The following is a 24734-nucleotide window of genomic DNA, read 5'->3' on the forward strand; positions in this document are numbered from 1 at the left end:
TTTTACAGCAATCCTTTTGATTTCTTGTCCATCCTGGGATTATAAAATAAAATGCCAAATTTCAAAAATAATTATTTGAGCAGAATGCATTGAAAAATCTGTACAATGCAGTATGTACTAGTTTAATTTTTATTCTGTAAAGAAGTGCGAGAAAAATCAAATAAAAATTTCTTAAGCACACAAAGTGTGTACTCATGGAATCCTTTCTTAATATCATAACCAGATGTAAAACGAGATAGGACATACAGCTTTTCTTATTGTATTATCCTCCTTTTAAAATTGACTCCTTTATAGTAAATAATATGTAACAAACAGTCTGTGTACTTCAAATTGAGTAAAGCTCAATCTTCAAAAATATGACGGAGACTCAAGAAAAGCATGTTTTCCAGAACTTATGAAAATTTAGCACATGGTTCATTAAGTGTACAAGATTTTCCTAAACATTGTTAAGTAATTATAATTTTTCATGTGTATATTTTAGTTATAAAACAGCATATGGACAAATATCTTGCCTTAATTTGTTATAAAAAAAAATTGTAAGGGTTCTGCGGAACCCAGTGTCTCACCTACTTTTTTCTGTTAATCCAAGGCTCAACAAAAATAAGGAAATAAGTCAATAAAAATATTCCTCTTGATACTATCTTTTGATTGTAAAAAGCTTCTGTCCACGTCTGGTAAAAATCCAAGATAGTTTATGAATCTTATAAAAGATTAAAAATTTGAACTGCAGACTGCATGTAATGTCAACTAGAAGAAAACAAAATTTCCTTCTAGATACTAGCATTTTTGATCATAAACAAGCTTCTGTCCAAGTTTGGTACAAATAAAAAATAGTGTAAAAAAGTTATTAAAACTTTAACCACAGAGTGAACGTGTTGTTTCCTGGCAGAAAATTTAAGTCCATTTAAAAGTAAAATATGGAAAAAATGTATTAATTTTTTTACAAAATTTACTTCTGAAAACTATCTTCTGTCAAGTTATGATCATAAACAAGCTTCTGTCCAAGTTTGGTACAAACCCAGGATAGTTTAAGAAAGTTATTAAAATTTTTAAAACTTTATCCACAAAGTGAATGTTATATTTCTCGGCAGAAAAACTAAGTTCATTTAAGTCCATTTATAAGTAAAATACGGAAAAAATGGAATTTTATTTTTCTAAAATTTTACTTCTGGATACTATCTTATCATCATAAACAAGCTTCTGTCCAAGTTTGGTAGACATCCAGAACAGATTAAGAAAGTTATTAAAATTTTAAAAACTTTAACCACAGAGTTAATATTTGTGGACGCCGCCGCCGAAGACGCCAAAAGAATGTAGGATAGCTATGTCTCGCTTTAAGGCTCGACAAAAAACAATTTTATAACATCAGACACAATTTACATCAGGCTACAGCTTCTTATTGTAAATAACTTGAGATCACTACAAAATAATTTGGATTTCATACTAAAGTTCTCAATGTTGAGCCATGATATTCTTCGTGTGTAAAAGGTTGTAAACTTTCAGAATGGTTTCATAATAATAATTATTCTAAAAAAAACAAGTGTTTAACCTGCTGAAAGTATTTTCATTCAATATTAAACAAATATTTTGCAGAAAATTTCAGAAAACATTTTGTATGTTGAAAAAAACACACAAAGTTATTGAAAACTTAAAACATGTACACATACATAATTTTTTTCAATTACTTGAAAATTTTATCATATTCTAATGCAATTACTAGCACTATTAATACATACTATCTTTCTTTCAAATTTTACACACTTGCTTCATTGTACATGTTTCTTATTATTCACTATCAATATATTATAGCCAAAAAGATGGAAATTAGCATTCCTGTTTTTCAAAAGGAAAATGCTGGGATCAGTTGTAAATTCTATTTGTCAGCACTTACTGTACTCCCTAAGCCTTATTATCTAAATTTTTATACAATTCTAGTGTTCTGTTTATAAATATTGATATAAAATTAAGTACTTCATGGTTTTCTTTCAATATCTGAACAGGAGCCAATTGTGGAGTCTGAATTTGAGGCAAAAATGCTAAATAGTAGACATTTTGGTTTCGTATTAGAGCTAAGAAGATGGTATATTTTATTTATACATTAATTTAAGGAAGTGTTTGCCGTCAGTTAGTTATCTTTCATCTACTCCCAATAGTAATAACTCAAAAACAGCTGTTAACAAGAATGTGTCCATAGTACACAGATGCCCCACTCGCACTATCATTTTCTGTGTTTAGTGGACCGTGAAATTGGGGTAAAAACTCTGATTTGGCATTTACATTAGAAAGATCATATCACAGGGAACATGCATACTAAGTTTCAAGTTGATTGGACTTCAACTTCATCAAAAACTACCTTGACCAAAAACTTTAACCTGAAATTTGCACTATCATTTTTTATGTTCAGTGAACCGTGAAATTGGGGTCAAAACACTAATTTGACATTAAAATTAGAAAGATCATATCATAGGGCACATGTGTACTGAGTTTCAAGTTGATTGGACTTCAACTTCATCAAAAACTACCTTGACCAAAAACTTTAACCTGAAATTTGCACTATCATTTTTTATGTTCAGTGAACCGTGAAATTGGGGTCAAAACACTAATTTGGCATTAAAACTAGAAAGATCATATCATAGGGCACATGTGTACTGAGTTTCAAGTTGATTGGACTTCAACTTCATCAAAAACTACCTTGACCAAAAACTTTAATCTGAAATTTGCACTATCATTTTTTATGTTCAGTGAACCGTGAAATTTGGGTCAAAACACTAATTTGGCATTAAAATTAGAAAGATCATATCATAGGGCACATATGTACTGAGTTTCAAGTTGATTGGATTTCAACTTCATAAAAAACTAACTTGACCAAAAACTTTAACCTAAAGCGGGATGAACGGACGGAAGGACGAACGAACGGACCCACAGACCAGAAAACATAATGCCCCTCTACTATCGTAGGTTGGGCATAAAAATTTGAAAGTCTTTTGTAGGGAGAAAGAGTTTACAATTTCATTTTATCCTAAAATTCTGCTTCAACAATGAATATGACTAAGCTTTAGAAACAAACAATGAACTTTATAACTGACTAAAGATGAAATTATACAGTCAAATGTGTTCATTATTCTTGGTCACTTTCTCCGTCACTGGAAAATGTCTGAGATGACAATGATCCAGGCTGTGGTATAATTTGATGAGAAATATGTCTATAATGGTCAAGCCATTCTTCAACCATCTGTTTGACAACTAGTGGACATTGTCCTAATATCTGTAAAGCGACGGTATGTCCAGCCTTTGTAACACAGATATCTAACCATTCATGAAGAATACTCTCCTCTCGACCAATCTAAAATCACAATTTTTCTTCATATATTTTCTATAGATAAGAGTGAAAATGAAAAGCAAAACATAAGGCAATGATGTAGTATCTATAGTAGTTTTTAAGTTAATGTTATTCAACCAATTATCATTCTAGTCTATTACATTGTACATGAATACAAAACAAGTTTTAACTCTGTTATAAATATAACATACAACAGTCAATCAACACCTGGTAAATCTTCATAACCATAAGGTAACAGAAGAAAAATTGCATCCATCGCCTCTAGAATTTTATTAACTCACCTCGGACTGTTTGAGAAATGGAACAGGTAATAATTTCCCTTCGTAATCTACAACCGGTAAGTAGGCAACAGATTCATCATCATTGTTATCAACATTAGCACCAGCACCAATCAAATCATCTTTTACCATTTCCATGGTTACCAACGATGAAAAATGGCCTCTAGTATAAGCCAAAGCTATTGGAGATTTCCAACAAAAACTTTTCTCCCACAGTAATGGCAAATAAATTCCTAAAAATGTAAACAAATGTAATGAAAAGAAAAGTAATACAGATAATGACAAAAAGGGTAATAATTGGTCTACACAGAAATCTTTAAAGCCAAAAATAGAAAAGACATATTGAAAAAATGTCAGAAAAGTGTGTTCCTTTACTGATTCTAAAATCTGATTGATAGATTGTTGGTTGCTTAAGGGCATACGATACAGTTTTGATTCCGTATTTACATGTTGATGAAAATTTGCATATATAGGCTATTTTTTACCTGATTAAATCAAATATGTAATAAAAAATATACCTTCATGTGCTACTTTTTGAGTTAAATGAGGTCGAAATTTTGTATATTTGCTCAAAATTCGAATTTGTGGCCGTATTTTCCATTTCGAAAGAAAGACATAACTTTTTTGTTTTAAAAGATAAACACAAATTGTTTTTTGTTAAATAATTTGTAATTTCTGTATTTTATAAGTATTCTAAAAATGTATGCCTTTTTTGTTCAGAAATAACTCATATTTCATGAATTGAGAAAAAAACGTAATTTTTTGCTGTGTATTTATCAAAATTAAAAAAATTGCACTATTTACAGTTTCATAAAATTTGGTCCACATAATCTCCATGAAGAATGAAACAAAATGTCGGTTTAAAAAATGGGGGTCCATGCACTCGTTTTCAAATTAAATCAGTTTGAATGATAAAAATCAGTCGAAAAATGGATCTTTTCCCGATATGTCACAGTTTGACGTCGCGAAAATAACATTTTACGTTAGCAACATCATTACCTTCCCTGTAACTGTATCGTATGCCCTTAACATCCAGTGGTCTTCAATCAGCAATGCTTTTTATTTCACAGGATAAAGGAGCTTCTTTTAATTCAATGCTTAAAATAAATGCCATCCATGAGACAAATTCTACATATTTCATTCCACAGCTCTCCATGAAAGTACAGTCAATGAGGCATGTGGAAGATAATAATGAATCTCAGATCCTTAACAAATAACATCTTTTTACTTTACAAATTCATTACTGGTACATAACTGGTACATACCCTGAAAACGAGCAAATCCCAGAGTTTCTCCTCTAAAACTTTTAACATACTTAATACCATACACAATTATTGGACGTCTAAGGATATGGGATAAACAGAAAATGTGGGTCTGTTCTAAAGCTGCACCTATAAAAAAAGCAATAATACAATTACATCTTTGCTCATGACATTAAAACTTTGTCAAGAGATAAAAATTTATGAACTGCAAGCAACAATAGACAACTTTCGAGTTCGATGCATTTCCGTCAAAAACACTGGTTTTAGTGAACGTCATTTGTGCATTTAGGGGCGTCGTCACTTCCATTCCAAGTGCTTGGAAAACTATAATTCTATATTGTACAAAGTATTCGGCAAATTGAATTCTCAAAATTGACAATCAGCATTGCTGTCATTAGGGAATTGTCATTAAGTACCTTCAGAACAACCATTATTTCTAGTTTATCCTGCACAATGACGATCACTAAGACGCTTGATGAATGTAAATAGTGCAGGGATACAGGCGACCCCCTCTATCTGGTATATGACGTCATAAAGGCGTGTATAATTGATGAGTTATTTTCCGATGAAGGATGAACTCGAAAGTAGTCTATTAGATTTGTTTTGTATAAGTCCCCTTTTTTATGTTATGGTTTTTTCTAACTGTGAGTTTGAATCCTGCACTGGGCAGGTGCACTTGACTCCAATCTTAATTGACTAGGATTGTCAGTTTCCTTCTGAAGATCAGTGGTTCTCTCCGGGAACTGGCCACCACCAAATAGCACAAAAGTGTTGATAGTGGCATTAAACACTAATCAATCAATCACCTAATTGGTATTTTTTTCTGTTCTCTTACTTACAGTACAATAATTTTTTTCATGCAGTTCTTTGATTGTCAAATTGAAATATACCTGGTTGGCTAGCAATACTAAGTAGTAACGCCCAATCGTTCTGCCACTGTGCTTCATCCAGACTAAACTGTAACATTTCTGCCTGATATGATTCATACTCCTTCCATCGTGGGTAGAACCTAAAAATCAATGTGAAAAATATTAGAAGTTTAATTTACTTTATACATACCGGTATATATTCCGTTATCCAGGAGAAAAAAACTTTGGACTTATAAGCCAGAAAATCAGTCTTTCATTAAAAAACAACTTCAAGATCACTGACAGTATATGGCCATAATGGGTAGTCAAAATCGATAAAAAAAAACCTTGACATCTTATCATAGGGTTTTGATTGCATTTTAAGAAATCTTTACCCAAAATTACCTAATTTAAAAAACAACAATTATTGTGTAACTGTTGCATAGCAGTTTTGACTGATCTTTTCTACCCTATTGAAATTTTGGAAAATTGAAAATATAGATTCCTACACTGCAACAAGTGTTACAATATTTCTCTACTCAAGACAGTTAAATTTTAGTATTCAAATTAAAGCTCAAGGCTTGCCGTTCTTTTAAATAGTTAAAATTTTACTGTTGAGAGTGGAGAAATATCCTAATAATTATATTGGTGGAATCTGTTTCCCCTTATGATTTTTATCCTTCCTTTTCAAACATTTGCAGAAATTTGTGTTCTTTATATGCGACATCATTATGCATGGTCATGATCACCTTTAATGAAATTTGATGTCATAATTAACTTCCAACCTATCATTAGCAAAAACAGATATTTCACAAGTGTGAACTACTTTTTCAGAATTGTTTGGGAAATGTGAAAGTAGTGAAAAAATAGAGAATAAAATGTTTAAACTTACATCATAGCAGCATCACTAAGACTTTCTGATAAAGCATTCCTGAGTGTATTATCTGTGTCGAATATCCCCCATGTGGCTTGGAGAACTGAGTCTAACAGACAATCACCAGCAGTTCTATTCCACAGGGCGTATAACCTACTGCCGAGCCTTTCTGTTAATTCTTTACTCCAGTTTATCACTAAATCTTCTTCCAATTCTATAGATTCAAACAAATCACAAAGATAAACCTTAGTTAACTCTCTATAATAACTGTCATGCCTTACAATGTACAATCATTAAAATTTTCAGGTACAATTATGACACTCACTCAGAATTCAACCAATCAAAATGTTGGATTTGGAATTTGGAGCACTAATTTTGTACAGTGAGTACTGTCAGTAGGGTTTTATGACCCTATGACCTGGTAGTAAGTAGCTCCGGTTACAGTGCAGGCGATTTGGTGTCAAGATATCTCAGTAGCATGGGTTCGAATTCTGGCGAGGGAAGAACCAAAAATTTGTGAAAGCAAATTTACAGATCTTACATTGTTGGGTTGATGTTTAGACAAGTTGTATATACATAATGTACACAGCCATGTATCACCATCACTGCTGGTGATCCGATGGATAAATCTGTTGTAGAGTAGTCACTGGCTCAGATGTACTTATATATAAATATAGGAATTTCTTTAGATCTTAGTATGAAAGGGGAAAAAAATGAAATGATCTCCAATTATATTGTGGAATATCTATTTTTCACTAATTCAAATCATTTGGACTGATTTTTCTTATTTATTGCAGCTGCATGATGTATGACAATAATTACATGTTTGGCTGTAAAAACTGCAGAAGATTTTTATAGTTAATAATTTCTACTTGAAATATCATCTTTATATTTACATTGTATATTTCTTAAAAAGGAAACTATTTTTTTTGCCTGCCAATTATCAACTTAAAAGTTACCTTTTTGAACATCATTATCCAAGACTTCATCAAACAATTGAGTCTGCACAGGGCTGGGTAAGTTGTTAATGCCTGAAAAGTAAAACACAGTACAAACATGAAAAATTGCTTCACTAAGCAGCCTGATACGACCACAGAGGTTGAACCCTGAACTGTTGGGGCAAATTTGGACACATATTCAAGCTTGATACTGTCTAAATTTGGATTGTGATCAATTTTGGCAAAATATAGGTTTCTGACACACAAAAAATGTGGTCAAAGATCTTACAAATCTATTGTGCAACTGAAGGTTTCTTCTTTCTTCTTGAAACTTTTCAAAAATTTAAAATTCTGAAAAAAAATTATGAAACCCTTAAAAAAAATTGAGCTTCACCTTCAACAACTCCCACACAAGCATTCAACCAACTTCTTGAATCCCTCCTTGGAGCAATTACTCCCAAACTTCCAAATTCCTTAATTCCTAATCTGTTGGCCCCATTACTCTGAAAATGAATCCAACCCTTCTACTTGGTATTAAACATTGTGGTACAATTTCAGAGCAATTGAAATACTTATACACAAGTTATTACCTTGAAAGTATAAAAATGCTAGTTTTGGGCCCCTTTTGGGCCCCTAATTCCTAAAGGGTTGGGACCACCATCCCCAAAATTAATCCAAACTTTTTCTCCAAAAATTTCAAAGAGATCCATTCACGTAAACTTAAGTTATTGTCTGGAACATGTGGAAACCAAATTGGTCTTTGGACGACGACGCAGACGACTACATCATACATTTTTTTGTACCAATATACGATCCCAACAATTTGTTTGCGGTCGTATAATAATATGTAATAAACTTACCAGTGGGTAAAGAAAATGTAACACTTTCTGACATGATCTGACAAGGGAATTCCCCTTTGCTCTGTCTAAGTGATGCTGATATCAAACGCCGGATATCTGCTGCTAAATCTGGACTTATGTGTGATGGCAGTCTTTTTTTACAATTTGTAGCTGACTCTGTACTGGTTAATAACACAGCTAACATATCTTCTCGTTTGAATCTTATACCTAAATGTACTAATGTATATCCAGGTTGGAAGGCGCTAGGCCGATTCAGGATAGCGGCTTCATCCTGGCTTAATTGTCTATAAGTGTCCCCACCAGAGGCAATATACGCTTCCACAGTTTGAGCTTCACCTTCAACAACTCCCACACAGGCATTCAACCATAACCAATCTTTCTCTCGCATTCGCTTTTTAATTTGTTTGAGTTTACGCTCCATTGATTTATTGTCTTCTTGGTTATTTACAGCAGTGGCCAAACTGGTATCAGATAAACTGGTTTGAACACCTGAAGCACAACCCGAGCCAGTAGGTGATCCAGAAGTTGGACTGTTTTCACAAGACAGTATAGTATTTGTAATTTCTGGAGAAGTTCTTCCTTTACTTGTTCCACAAATACAACACTTGAAACTCCTTGGCCAGTTCTCATAAGTACAACTTTTACATATCCATTTTACTCTTGCATAAGTTTTTTGCCTATTAATATCATTGTTAGATGTTTTATTAGCTGCCTTTGGCGATGATGGCATATCTCGATGGGGAGGTGTCTTTCTTTGTGTTATAGCCTCCCCTGATAAGGGACCAGATGGGACCTTTTCATGAGTAGGAGAGGCACTAGGAGGGGAAGACTTCTTGTTTTTCGGGGTATAGCACTGAACACATCTTACAGCTTTTGGCCAATTCAAATATGTACATGTACGACAGTTCCACTTATTCAGTTTTGAAGAGCAAATAACTTCACTATTTTCTCTATTGTTTCCTGATTTGACAGCCATTTTATAAATGTCCTGCTCTTCATTGTGAAGGTCAGTAATAATAAGTGGTGATCCTCGTGAAGCATGGCAGAGAGTACATTTTATAGCAGCTTCAAAGTTCTGATACGTACAGTATTCACAGGACCACTTTTTCCTTGCTGCATCTGCCATGATGAACTGGTACCTTTCTGATACCAGTCAGGCTGAAGCTGCCCTGAAAATATACAAATATATATATGATTTTATTTTATAGTGCAACCTGATATAACAAATTAAATACATTTATACAAAGTTGTTCTAGAATGTTTAGCAACTTTACAAAAAATGCAAATTGAAAGGAACATGCATGAATTACTGCAAACATGTACATTTTTAAATGTTAAAAATATTACGTTGCTTGTTGTAGCAAGTGTCACCTTGGGCGAGTGTACCAAAATAGGATTCAGATAACCAATTAAACAAATGTTTAATTTCAATTGCTCAGTTTATCCATCTAATTGTATTAATAACAATTTGTAAAACTAAAAATAAAGATTGTGATAAATTGTTTAAATATAACCCATTTGATCCAATCACATCTATAGTCAGCTCGTACTGGACCATACATGTATACTCATACGGTCCGACCATACACCTATGGTCAGACCATACGAGTATACGTATACGGTCCGGACCTTACGTGTACGGTCCAAATACTCATATGGTCTGGTACATATGATATACATTGTATATATGTAGATATATCACAATGAAAAGCTGTGTATCAGATTACAAATGTTATGTCAAAAATTATCAACAATTAATTAAAATCCAAAGTGTTCTTAGAATTAATTAATTTGCCTATATACATGTATATACAAGTAAAGATTTTTTTGTGATGTTTGTGAAGGATTAACTGATTTTGAAAATAACAGTTATACAACTAAGCCTGGAAAGAACTGAAAATAAATGGCTTTGCACAAAGCAGGAGGAAAATGAACGTGTACAAAATGATAATAAATTCTGCTTTAGAAGAGAAATTTATTGTACATGTAATTATGTTGAACTAAAAAAAAACATGTAAACAGCTTTAATTGTTTAAAATTTGTTACAGTAACATTAAAGTTGTTATTATTATATATGTAAACATTTTGGAAAGTTAAACAATGTACACAGATATCAAATACAAAATATGTATTAAAAAAGTTATGTATATTTCTTTTCTAAGCTAACAATTGTTTTGTTTTATCTTTATTCATTATTGAAACATTTTTATTATATATATCTTTATTAGCCTCCCTAAGGAGAGATAGTGATACCAATACAATATTATTGCATAACACAATATGTACAAATTTGAATACACAAAAAAAAAACCAAAAAAAAAAACCACATGAACGGAAAAAAAAAAAAATAATAATTGAAAGTACTTTCGACTTAATTCACATTGTTAATTCGGATTGAGAAAAAAAACAAACTTTTGAACTTAATTCATATTGTCAATTAGGAATGAGAAAATGTTTTGCAAAATCTGTAAACATATTTGACGCATAAAAATTGAAAACCTTTTTTCTGCTCACAGTCTAGTTCAAATTCGGTTTCGCATGAGAGTAAAATGTAACAGAAATCTTCATCAACTAAGGAACCAAGAAAGGCACTGAAAGTTATTGGGTTTAAGCATAGTAGCTCGCACCAGAATTCATCTCGAATGTCGGATAAATAGTCACACGAAGAAATTGCGTGAATACACGGGTCGGTGAAAAGTTTACCACATTTATCACATAAAATACTATCACTGTTCGTATTGTGGACCAAACAACACAGGGATACTATGTAATTTGCCTGTTTACGCAAACACGGAAAGTCTAATGCAACTGTCCATGCAGGATGAGGCTGAAATACTTTATGTATCTTCTTGAAAATGTTAAAGTCACTATCTATATTTATACGTTGTTGCCATTCCTTAAGTTCATATTCAAAAATAGATCTGTGAACTATTCGCTTCCATATACGCTGAGACGGAAAATGTCCGCTATTGAAATGTTGAGAGAGAAAAATAAAAGTAACATGTGTGGAGCAATAAGAGTATGGATGGGGTCCATTATTTCTGTATTAATGTTTTTCCCCATTATTCTCTTTTCTATAAACCCCATTCACATCCTCTTCATTTGTATCAACATGATCTCAGGATAAAACAAGAATGTGTCCCAAGTACACCAATGCCCCATCCGCATTATCATTTTCTATGTTCAGTGGACCATGAAAATGGGATAAAATCTCTAATTTGGCATTAAAATTAGAAAGATCATATCATAGGGAACATGTTTACTAAGTTTCAAGTTGATTGGACTTCAACTTCATCAAAAACTACCTCAACCAAAAACTTTCTGAAGCAGGACAGACAAACGGACGCACAGAGGGACGAACGAATGGACGGCCATAAAAAAAGACACATCTGAAATGGCTAGTTCATGAATGAATGGCTACATTGTTTCTTCTAGTATTGGAAAATTTTCAAGGCCCAGCAGGCAGGATTTTTAGTGTGTGTATCAAATAGTGTTGCTATAGACTGTGTGTAACACAAATGGAAATAAAATCAGGTACCGTTAATAACGGTGGAAATTTAAACTACAGCTTAGATGGAGTTTGCTTTGTCCACCTGCCCACAGTGGGAGTGGGCACGGGGTGGGCAATTTTTCTAGCTTGTCCTCTCTGCCCACCCATAGGAGTGGGCATGCAATTTCTTTTGTTCAATAAAAAGACTTGCAATCATACCACATCTTCTTTTTTATATGGTTGGCTTAGGGGAAACAAACAGTTTTTCTAGGGCCTAATTATAAGCAAAAACTTAATTGAAGTCAAATAAAAGTGTTTTTTGTTTGTTGCATGGGGTACATTAAGTACTTGCATACATGTACATGTATAAATTGTATGCATAATAAATTGTTAGAGAATTATGACAAAAAAGGAAAACAAACTTATTGGAAAGAGCTATTAGTTTCTGACAAAACTCAATCCCAGCCTTTCCTTTGTAGTACCACTGGCGTCAACGTGATGATCGTAACTGCAATTACGATCATCCCAATATGGGGGACAAAAATATAGGGATAAATTAGAAGGCTGATTTCTCCACTCTAACAGCTTATTTTCAGATTTGTTTTATATCAAGAAAAATATTTATAAGCATTGCCATTGAATATGTTTTTCATAAATTATAGAAAGTAATATGAAGTTGATATGAATATCATTCTCATGATGCAGTTTAAGAATACAGGCCAAAACTTTCACTGAATAAAGTAAAGGAAGGCATGAAATTACATTATTTTGATGACTTTCTATCGGTTTGAAATTGTTGCCTGGTCTTGTTTTTTCTTAACCAAACTATGACTATTAAACCTTGGTAGACTACAGAGGAGGACTTAGAGGGAGGGTCAAGGTGCTCCACCTTTTTGTGGGGGAAATTTGGTTGATTGTAAAGAGTATCAATGAAGCATGACTGTAGCGGGCCTACTCTTACACAGCCAGTCCCCCATCACTTTATGAAAATCTCTGGATACGCCACTGGACTACTGTTGCCTATATTTACCATGTGTTGGCTATTTATGTAAAGAAGGAAAAGTTGAAATAGATGGTATACATGTTCATATTAGATTTTTTAAGCTACAAATCCTTACATTTATACGGTATCAGACATGTATTATTGAGGTTAGTCGAAGTAGTTGTTTTAAGCCAAACATATCAATAAGGGATCTACCATGTGATGTTTATAAGGGGGGATGGAATTTGGAAAAAGGCAGGACAGGAGATTTGAGTAAACAAAAAGCCGGATGAACATCTTGGCCAAACAAAAAGGCAGAGTGACAATTTATGTAAAAAAAATCAGGATGAAAAAAAGCAGGACCGAATAGAGTAAAAATAAAAATACAGGATAGAGATTTCAACATAAAAAAATGCAGGACAAAATTATTCATCCTATTCCCTCCCCCAAATAAAAATCAAATAATAGCTCCCTTTATTGACGGTTTCATTGGTTGTTGTTTTTTTCATTCAACAGATATGATTACACTTCTTAATGCTTTATTTTGTCAACCACTCCTTTAAAAATCGTTAATCTGTTAATAAAAAGAAACTATGAAGACTGAATTCCCCAAAAATACAAGATCCTCGAAAGGTACTATTGTCCCTATAAAGTGTAGGGGAAATTTTTTTTTAAATCTCCAATTTTAACAAACTGGTCATTAATGAACTGTCCAATACCTTATTTATATAAAAATATAAAGTTGTTAACCCCCAATGCATTTTAATATTGAACTAGATAAAAAATAAATACGATTATACGAAATCTCGCGAAGTCATAACCATGTGTGCACTCATCAATAAGATGTTACCCTCCCTCAGAGATCGTTCCTCATTATTATCACAATATCAGCTGATAACTTACATTTTTTTGCATACGAGACAGCTATATGTCCTTATTTATCAGAAAATGCTTCCTTGGAACAGACAGTTACGATCTTATTATTATCACAATATCAGCTGATAACTTACATTTTTTTGCATACGAGACAGCTATATGTCCTTATTTATCAGAAAATGCTTCCTTGGAACAGACAGTTACGATCTTCTTAAGTAAAAGTTACGATCATCGTTGATAAAAATAAATAAAAGTTACTATCATCATCGTGATTTTTTGTATCTCCATTTTCATTCTTCTTGTTGCTTTTCCATCCTGTCCGAAAAAATATTTCAAAGGCAATGCTTATAAAGATGTTTCTTAACATAATACAAATCTGAAAATAAGCTGTTAAAATGGAGAAATCGGCCTGATCAACCCTATATTTGTGTCCGCCATATTGGGATGACCGTAACTGCAGTTTTGATCATCACGTTGACACCAGTGTAGTATGGAACCTTGTAGTACAATTTAAGAGAGATCCATACACTTAATAAACACAAGTTATTGTCTCAAAACTACAAAAATGCTTGTGTTTGGCCTTTTTTTTTACCCCAAATTCCAACATGTTTGGGGAGTTAACCCCTTTTTCAATCCCAGCCTTCCTTTTGTTATATGGAAACTTGTGGTACAATGTCAGAGATCCATACACTTACACACAAGTTATTGTCTGGAAACTAGAATGCCTCTTTTTGGCCCTTAATTCCTAATCTGTTGGCCCCATTATCCCTTTAAATTAATCTCAACCTTACACTTGTGGTATTAAACATTATGGTACAATTTCAATCAATTGAAATAGTTATATACACAAGTTATCATCCTGAAACTAGAAAAACAATTGTTTTTAGTCCTTATTGGGCTCCTAATTCCTTAAATGTTGGGACCATCATCCACAAAATCAATCCTAACCTTCCCTTTGTGGTATTGAACCTTCTTAAAAAATTTCATAGAGATCCATTCCCTTAAACTAAAGTTATTGTCCAGAATCCAATGTGTCTTCGGACAACGACGCAGAGGACGATGACATCATACCATTATACGATTCCAAAAAAATGTTTGCAGTCGTATAAAAAGCTTGAGCATGAAATGTTTTACAAATCAAACATGCAATGTTAAAGTGAGGAAATTCATCTCTTCACTTTATTACGTATGAAAATTATTGAATCATTCTTCATGCCAAAAAAAACCCCAGCAAATCACTGAAAGAATGATCAGGTTCTTTAAAGATTAATGTTTATCACGGTTATATAATTATAATATAAATCCAGCTGTCAAGTCAAATCGCATGCAATTAGCTAAGACTCACACATTATTATGCTTATGTGGCAGCTGTTTCCTTTGAAATGTGATGGGAATATTGCTTCCCTTAGTAAATGTGGTAGATATTTAGTCAGCTTTAAGCGGTAAAGCCAAGGATATACTTAGCTTACATGTATTTAGCTCAGTCAATCAATGCTTTGCCTTGTTACACAGTCACGGTGGAGACAAGCAATTTTGTAATGATATTCATGCGCTGTGTAATTCTTCTAACTGTGGGTTTTTATTGTTGGACCCAATGATTCTTGAGAGGGGGAGTGTGACCAGATTGCTTCCCTTAGTAAATGTGGTAGATACTTTGTCAGCCGTAAGCAGTTGAGCTACAGTAAGGAAGTACATATTATAGCTCATTCAGTTAACATGCTGCCTTATTACACAGAGGTCCAAGGTTCAAGTTCCAATGGAGACAAGCAATTATCTAATAATATTCATGCTCTCTGGTTGCAGATACTGTATATATAGATTTCTCTTTGATCTTTAGTTAAACTTAACAATTTTGGCAAAATCTCAGGTGTTAGCTATAGCTTAATGAACACAAAAATAAAGAAACTTATGAGATCCGCCGCTGAAAAGCCAAAAGGTGCACACTTGTAGAAATAATTTATGCATAATTTGTAATTAAATGACTGCTATGAGAGCACACATGAATTTGAATAAGGGGGGTGTTTGAGACAAATTCTTTTAATATACAAAGTGTGGCCATATTCGTCACTTGAGATTTTTCTCTATACATTGTATATTGTATATATAAAACTACATTTTATAAAATATTTTGGGGTCATTTTGGGTTTGATTTTAAGCAACTTGGTACCAATAGAAGCAGAAATTGTCACAGGTTTATTGGTTTATTTGGTTATATTTTTTTATGGATCATTTTCATTTTTTCACAAGTTAACACAAATATTATTTTCTGTTCAGAAATTTGCTATATATATCAACCAAATCAAATTATAAAAATTTATTGTATGTGTTCAAATCAAGAGAAAAACAAAAACACCTTAAAGGGAAACTTCGCAAAAAAATCAAAAATTGATATTATGTCCATTCTATACAGAAATGCTCAAATTTATAGATATTAAATTTTATTCCGCTAGATAAGAGATCACCATCGATTTTAAATTTAGAGTATCAATTCTCTGCATTCCGCCATTTTGTCGTCTTCCCCGATTAAAAATCACGATATGTCTATAAACCACAAAGGACCAAAACTACAGTAACCGATGTAGTCGTAATTGCGTGTCCATATCTTGTCAATTGTACGGTTGTTTTATCTGACAAACTAACTTGATACGGAAAATGATCTTATTTTTTTTAAATAACCATAGTCTGTTATTTTTAAACTGTTAATATTGGAATTAGTTAAAAAGTCAGAGTTTAGATCATAAATAAGTGTTCCGTGAAAACTGTTTTCGTAAATCTAATTCGTTTATAATTCTTTAAAGTAATAAATTTTATTCAAATAAATTCGGATCTTCCCTCATCTGATCACCAGCATGACTAAAGGTATTACTCCCAAAGGTATTGTGAGGGGTGTGAGGTGACACGTCCAGGTATTCAAGCGATTTCCTGTCGGGCTTGCAAGTTCATGCATCGTTTCACTTCTGAAGGTATTGATCAGTGTACACGGCCGATAACTTATAACTCTCCATTTTGAACTATCAGGTGTATAATATACCTCTCTGTCTTGCGTGTCCAAAGTGATATAATATACTAGTCATTACTAAACTCATACGCTTGTTTATAAATAACATTACTGGTGTAAAGAATATCATTTATAAAAATATAAATAATACCAACAAAAAAAAAGATTTGATAAAATAAAAATCTATTTACATTTTTTTCCCAAGGTTTAATTTGGGGAAATGTAATATATACCCGTTGTCAATAGTAAAGGACAGATTGGAACATACCAGAAATATTAATTTAAAAAAAATGTACGCACTTGTCGACGATTCATTTCTACGCCTGGATAGAAAGTTACGGAGCTATATCGCAAATGACATTAAATTCGTTGTCTTTTTTTTTAAACATAGTTGGTCAAATAGCTAAAGTATTATTTGTTGTGAGAAGAAGACTATTTTAATATAAGGACGCTCCCGATTATGAATAAATTTGGTTGACGTTTTTCACACTTGAAAAGAATTTCTATTCGTAATTTTTCGATTCCATTCCAAGAGGATCCTTAAATTTCCTGTCAATTTTTTATAACACCTTTTTTTCAAATAGCTGAAGTATTCATGCATGCGTTGTGAGATTTAAAATATTTTGATGAGAACATTTACTCCTAAATATGTAAATAAAGATCGCTTTGGATGGACTAAATTATATAATTGCAATCTGTTTGAAATATTAAAGGTTGGCGATTTTAATTTAAAAAAGTACAATTTTTAGTTCATACACTCGTGTTTAGAAGGCTATTTTTATTTATAAATTTATTCAATTAAAATAATTCAGTATTTTATCGTTACAAAACTAATCAGAAGTCATAATTCATTTAAAAGTGAGCTTATGCAAAATATATAAAAATATACAAAAGCTATCCAGTTATTGTGCGACCTTATTTCTCCCGTAAATTCATTTTAATTCTTTTTCTTACATTTCTGTGTCTATAACTATAACTGACTCCCGTATATTATTATCATTCATACGAAATGTTGTTCACACCTGAAATGCTGAACCGTGACGCCTAGGTGTCAATGAATGAAGATCAAAAGATTAGAATTACATAATGCTAATCTTTTAATTACCTTGAGTTTAACTACGCATTCAACATTCACTAAGTGTCACAAATTAATACACATTTAATTTCCACAGTACAAGCAAGTGAAAATGTTTTCTGGAATGAAGCAAAAAGTTCAGAATACAAACATGTATTTTTTAATACACTATCGATCGTGTCAGTTTCATATGTTTGTTTAAAGTATTTGAAGAAAAAAAATCATAAAAATGTTCTAATTACTTTAATTACTAGAATTCGTATAAAAAATCCACACATGAATCCTACAATCTAATTTAAAAAGTTGCATGGCTATCACTTACTTTTCGTTGGTTGATAGCTACACCAAAAGTCGTCGATGCGCTTTAAATAGCGTTATTAGATGGTTAACGAACAAGACTTAAATGAGACTAATTTCACTCCCAACATGCTCAAAGACTTAAACTACGTCACATAAGTCAGGAAGTTTGATAAAATAAAATAAAAAATTCCCAATTTTCTCCTTTATTACTTTTCATATCGAAATAAAACTTGGTGAATATGTTTTTTATGGTATTATGAACATAATAAGATGAAAAGTGAAAAATCGCGAATTATCCCTTTAAGACAAAACTATTAACTACATTTTAATAAACAAACATATATATATATCTTTAGACAATTCTACATCTTGTACGGCCTTGTTGATAAAAATCCAACCATAAATGCCCTCAAAATAAAAATTTTACGAAAAAATGTCTTTTAGGGAATGGTCATTATTTATCATCTGAGGGGGTCGGTTCAAATTTTTGATATAAAATTTTATGTTGGTAACCCCCCCATTATTTTATAAAACCACATAATGACCCCCCCTAAGAAAATAATTTCAAAAGTTTGACCCCCCCCCCCATCCCCCATAAAAAAAAGAATTCACAGTTGTGTTGAGGAGATAATGACCAGCTACATAGTAACCTGGCTTTGAGAAGCTCTAAGTATAACAAACAGCTTTTCTTCTTGTTTTTTTTTAAAAGGAATATCTGACACGTGCATGAAGAAAAATAGAAAAAAAAATATACAGAAAATTGTATGTTCCAATTTATTAATTTATTTTACTGCAACCTATAATTCTACAAATTTTATCAGTATACTGGTAGATAAACTTTCAATACTGACTGTTATTTTAATCCCAATCACAGGCCCTTGTATCTTATTTTTTTTAACCTTTGAACTTTAAAATAGCTAGTTATGAATGGGGGGGGGGGGGGGGGGGGGGGTTCAGGATTCCAATGTACAAATGATTTAGGAAGTGCAAATAAAATAACACCGATTAAATGGTTCTTGTCCTTTCTTGATTAAATATGTAAATGATTTATTTGAGATAAAGAAATTTATTCCATATTGGTATTATATTAGTAGGTTTCTCTATATGAATTGGATTTTGAATAAAACAGCATATTCACCCGAGAAAGTGTTATTCACCGCGCTAAACGTCACGCGCTTTTACATGCAACGTTACGGTTAAATGTTTCATGTAAAATTTGTTTTGGTATAGGTTATTCTTTAAATACATGTTCTTCTCTCGGAATATGGAATAAAACAATTACTGTCTTTTGTTTCGGTAAATATGGGGTTTAATTGACTTTTGAAAAACTGATATTCACTTCGGCCTTCGGCCTTAGTGAATATCATTTTTCAAAAGTCAATAAAACCGCATATTTACCTCATCAAAAGACAGTAATTGTATAATACAACCAAGCCAGGAACCTCTGGGCTTTCTTTGTTTTGTACAGATGTATGTTTTAAGAGTTTAGTGTGTTATCAATTTTCTCTGAACAAGTACACATTTTTGTTTAGGGGCCCCAGCTAATTATATTTGTTCTTTTTCCAAATTATATAGTGTATTGTTTAGTGTGTGTGAATACCATGGTGCCCATCAAGTTTTTTTTTTATTAAGGTCTGAAATCTGGATAGGAAAGAATATCGGAGAATGGATAAAATTTACAGAAAAATGGACCAAAAAATAAAATAAAAAAAGAACAGAGAACACTGGTGTTCAGATATGAATAAAAGGAGAAAAGGGCAAAAAATACTAATTAAAGTCATATGAAACGAGTGAGTGGTGAAAAATAAACTAAGTCCTCTGTGCACGATTTTATCATTATTTACGCAAATATATCGTATAATCGTCAATTTTTTTTTCTCTCTGTCTGTTATGATTTAACAAATATGGCTGCTCATTAAATGCCGTGTTTTGAAGCCGAAGTGGATTGTCACCTTATAGTAAATAAATAACAAAAAGCATGGGTATTGAGCACGTGTTTAAGATGTACAATCAGATAATTGTTTATTTTAATGACAGATTCATGCGTATTGCGATCACCGGATTTTTACGAGGAGGGTTACGCTCGGGTCACTATGCATACGGAAAATATGTCGGCGAATTGCTTCCTGGAAGCAAGCAATTTAAAATAAGTAAACTTCTTCTAAATGTGGACAAATTAAAGAATTTTCCTCAGAAAAAGTATATGTACAAAAGTTTTATAATGAAAACTATCCATTTAGTTATAAAAAACAGATGCATATTTTTTTTTAATTTGAGGTTTCATATGACTTTAACGAATAGAAAATTATTACCTGAAAAATTAAAGAATACAGAAGGGATATACCTATAATATCGAGATCATATTTTATTCTTAATCGATATCTTTGTAATAATTTCATAAAATAAGTATACCTATTACCACGTGACGGACATATAACTAAGTTAAACATGCATCCTTGCTTTCATCAAAATAATCATATGTACACACCATTTCATCTCAAGAATCACATCAAAATGATTTTTGTTAAACACTATCATGACTATAGAAAGTGAAGTATGCATGTCCAGAAACCTTTCCAACTCACTGTTTCCTGTGGTCAAAACTAGGGAGAAACGTTTCATAGAGTTGTTAATTTATTGATTATAAATTTACACAACTGTGATAAGGAGTGATCAGATTCACTGCCCTTGAGAAATTACGCATATTCTTCTGCATGGTGCTTTACAGTTTACACTATCAAAGATTTAATAAACAGACATTATTTCACAGATCGCACACTCACTTCAATTTTGTCAACAATTTATATACAAGTCAGACATAAGCACCTTTATTGAGTGACCCCCCTAGTTAAAATATTTTTTGATGGTAACCCCCCCAGTGGTATGATATTTTTGGCAATGACCCCCCCCTAAAATGCACCGACCCCCTCAGTTGATAAATAATGACTGTTCCCTTACATGAAATATATTGTCTCGTATTGTGTTTTTGACCATGTTACGTTTTTTTTAAAAGCAGGTGACGAATACTTTTGGCCAGGTACTGTAAGTCTGTAGTCCAAATAATTTTGACGTCTCGAAGTAAGGCGTCAAAGAAAAAAATTATAAAAACCTTTCAAGACGTCATTATTATTTGGACTAGTAAGTCTGTATCTTAATTATCTTGACATCCTGGATGCAAACCTGCACATTTGAGTCTGAGGTAAACAAGAATGTGAATTATTACAGATCTAAGTATAACAGTCGTTTGTAAGCAATGTAGACGGACCTTAAAAAATTATGCGTACAGTTACTATCGAAGTCATCATCTACATACAACATGAGGATACACAAATTTATAACACTTCATCAGTCACCAATCGTGTAATTGAGTCAGAGTACATATTGGACTGACTGCGTTTTCGCCATCAAACGCATCATTTTCTTAATTTATCATTACCGATTGTTCATACCAAAATGACTCTTTAACGTCTTATTTTTTCACATCATCTGTTTGTTTTTAAACACACATGAAAACAATAACAAAGTGCAGTGGAGGTCTACGATTGGTGAATATATATAACGAATCCTAAACAATCGAATCAGTCAATATTTTACGAAACGAAATCAAGCACTAACAGACTACGATTAAAATACCACGTCGAAGACACTGACATGTGAGCTGACATGGAAGTAATATTTAAATATTTTCAATATTACTACCATCATTAAAGTAAGATTAAAGGGTGTTTGAAATTGCCTGATATTTTGTCAATGGGGGACACATATTCGCCATTTTTACACATCTATTTAAAACCAAATAACTGCAGCTTTAAACAATATTTATCAAATCAAATTCATTATAGATAAATAGCAAACATTTCAAATGTGTAAAGAACTGATATTTAGGGCAATCAGTCAAAGAATTACTAGGAAATACTTCTTTGAAATATTTTTTTTCATTCAGGAAATTGGCTGAAAATCGTTGTCTGTTTTTCGGTCCTTTTCTGTAAGTGCCGAAATTTTGTCTTAGTTTAAAAAATACTAATATTTGTTATAATGATATAATTTACCGGCATATTTCTTCCATTTCACCCATCCTTTGAAGTTTTTGCACCTCAAAATCATAAAACGGCGAAATTGTGTCCCCGGCGAATATGAGCACCCCTCTCTATATCATTTAACTCCCTCAAAAAACCCTTATAATTTTCTGAAATTTTAAAACATTTCTCCAAATAGTGTGTTTCCCTCCTAATATAACTGATTCGGAAATACTATACTATACCATTTTAAACATAAATGATTGAACAATTAAAATAATCAAGTGCTTTTAAATATCATACAAATTGTTTCTATCCAGACGGCGACTATAAGTACGTAAAATTGCAATTTTCTCAACATTAACCCAGTTGAATTATACCAAATGTTGATGTAGTTGCTATGGTAACCAAGGACACATTTATACAAAACTAGACTTATTTTTCAAAGTTTCATACAACAGTCAACTAATATACATAAAATGAATAAAGTCTGCAGATAGTCGTGGCCAACCCATTTTGATGCTTTAATACAGAGAATGTCTCTGAAACTTTTGGCCATAACAGTTTAAAACGATTCCAATGTACAAACTTTTATTACTAAAACTGGTTTAATTTCAACTGGTTATCAACCCGTTTCGCTATAACCTCACCTGTGTTGAGGGGCCGCGTGAGTTATAGCTTCATGTATTGACTTGGCGTCCGTTATAAAAAAAAAAGATCTTCTCTGAAATTACTTGACCAAATTTTACCAATTGAATTTTCAAGATTAATCAACAAACATGACCACTGTGTGTTCGAATTTTTGTTTTTATCGCAAACGTTCAAGCAGCTAGAGCAAAACTTACCAGAGATGAAACACTTTGGGAAAACATGGAAGGAGATCGAGAAGAAGGCAAAAGGCAGGCAAATGTGACCCGTACTGGTTGAGGCCTTATGTGCTGACAGGCACAAAGAGGATCAGTGAGTGAGTTACCGAGTAAAACATTCAACAGGCCAATGTCTATCTACCTTGCATTTTTCAGAAAATTCATATTAGATCACGAAACTTGGTCCAGCAACATTTATCAGCAAATGATAAGATTTTGACCTACACAGCTTCCTTCATTTTGTTTATTTTTATATGTATATGAATATAATAATGAAAAACAGCAGGGTCACCAGGGTGTGAAAACTGCCATGTCATCTCAGTGAAATAAATACTAAGCATAGATCTAGAAATGGACAGATAATCATGACATTTGCAGAAAAAAAATCTCTCTTGTGTTCGATTTTTTTGCAGTTTTGTTTTGTTTTGCCTAAAAAATATTGACAAACAAAATGAATATAGTATTGAGGAATTTTTTGAACTTATGTTCAATACATTGGTTACTAGGATAATAATCTTATCACGTATTAATTGGGTAAAATATTTCAAAAAAGACGATGACTGTGAAAGTTTACGTGCGGTAGGTGCAACAGCATACCAACAGCTTATATGGCACGTCAGGGTGGAAGTTAAAAAGTGGATCAAAGTCCATAAAAATTTGATTTAAAACCTTTATCCGACCTTCAACAACGAGCAAAATCACATGATAACGAATACTAATTATAAAAATGTAAATGATTAAAAAATGTATACCTTCGGCCTGATTTTTACTACAACTTTGATAAATACAAACATCACTAGACTCTTTTACAAGTGAGGCAAAATATATTCGTTCAAGGCCCCAAGAAGCTCGATCCAAAAAAAAAAGAAGCTAAATCGTGCATTTTGAGCGTTTCCCAGACTCTTTCTTACTCTGAAAAGTATTTAATTTTTAGCTATTTTCAACAATGTTCTGGTCTCAAAGCAAATTATATAGAATCAATATGATTTAAGATATTTAGGTTTTAGGGAGAAACTCAAAAGACCGATATGTAGGATAAGGCAAAAATCGTTTTCCTCAAAATCATTAATACCGATTCAGTCTGTTCTTGTCTTGTATTATGTTTAGACTTTGGTGATTTTTTAGGACAACATTTTCATATAGTGACAGTCAAGGACGTATAACTAACAATATACGTCCTTGTGACAGTGAAGTATTAAAGTAATTTACTTTAAGTACCGCTCAAGTCGACACTGTATATATATATAGGGACCATCTTGGCTTTGTTTTATGGTATTAATGGTTCTTTCATGTTGAAGACACTCCAGCGACTATCAAGATGAAGAACAGGAAAAAAAAAATGACCATTGAAAATTTGTATTTTTCTATGTACTAGTATTGGGTTTGTGTTCGATTAAGTCCCGTATGCAAGTTTACTCAATACTCCTTTAGTTTTTATTACCGTATAAAGGGTCTGCACACGACTTAATGCAAGTTTAATCCTTCAATGCAAAAGGTCATATTGCAATACATTGTTTTTTTTCCAAATGATTTGATGCCATAGCTAATTTCAAATATTCTTACAATTTAATGATTCGAAGTTTTTTTTTAATAACTAGTAGACGAAAGGTATAATAAACGCAAGCTTAAAACAAAATTTCTAGATTTTCAAACAAAAATCAACACTTAGACTATAGTCATAAAGTAGGACAATAAATAAAAAAAGACAAACCCGGGTACAGATAAGACACA

At 32.3% G+C, this 24734-nt stretch overlaps 1 protein-coding gene across 3 annotated transcripts; it reads right to left on the reverse strand.

The window, feature by feature from the left end:
* Positions 1-3054: 3054 nt before the first annotated feature.
* On the reverse strand, positions 3055-21701 carry LOC139521909 (ubiquitin thioesterase Zranb1-like). 3 transcript variants are annotated; one of them, XM_071315628.1, is made up of 8 exons: positions 21571-21701; positions 8401-9569; positions 7562-7633; positions 6621-6816; positions 5771-5889; positions 4884-5009; positions 3622-3851; positions 3055-3343 (listed from the first exon to the last, which is right to left on the reverse strand). In XM_071315628.1, the coding sequence occupies exons 2-8, from the start codon at positions 9524-9526 to the stop codon at positions 3119-3121; spliced, it is 2094 nt and encodes a 697-aa protein (XP_071171729.1). In that variant the 5' UTR covers positions 9527-9569; positions 21571-21701; the 3' UTR covers positions 3055-3118. The 3 variants fall into 3 exon arrangements, with proteins under 3 accessions (XP_071171729.1, XP_071171730.1, XP_071171731.1); XM_071315629.1 differs by having other exon boundaries at positions 21558-21661; XM_071315630.1 differs by lacking the exon at positions 21571-21701 and adding an exon at positions 13776-13855.
* Positions 21702-24734: the final 3033 nt, after the last annotated feature.

This window comes from Mytilus edulis, chromosome 4 (genome assembly GCF_963676685.1).
Source record: "Mytilus edulis chromosome 4, xbMytEdul2.2, whole genome shotgun sequence".
Classification (NCBI taxonomy): domain Eukaryota; kingdom Metazoa; phylum Mollusca; class Bivalvia; order Mytilida; family Mytilidae; genus Mytilus; species Mytilus edulis.

What these genes read in the sequence shown, in the direction of transcription:
- LOC139521909 (XM_071315628.1), bottom strand. Translation starts at nt 9,526, where the DNA reads ATGGCAGATGCAGCAAGGAAAAAGTGGTCCTGTGAATACTGTACGTAT. An exon ending in TACATTTTCTTTACCCACTG is followed by an intron (nt 7,634 to 8,400) that starts GTAAGTTTATTA and finishes TTTACTTTTCAG; the next exon opens with GCATTAACAACTTACCCAGC. An exon ending in GGATAATGATGTTCAAAAAG is followed by an intron (nt 6,817 to 7,561) that starts GTAACTTTTAAG and finishes TTGAATCTATAG; the next exon opens with AATTGGAAGAAGATTTAGTG.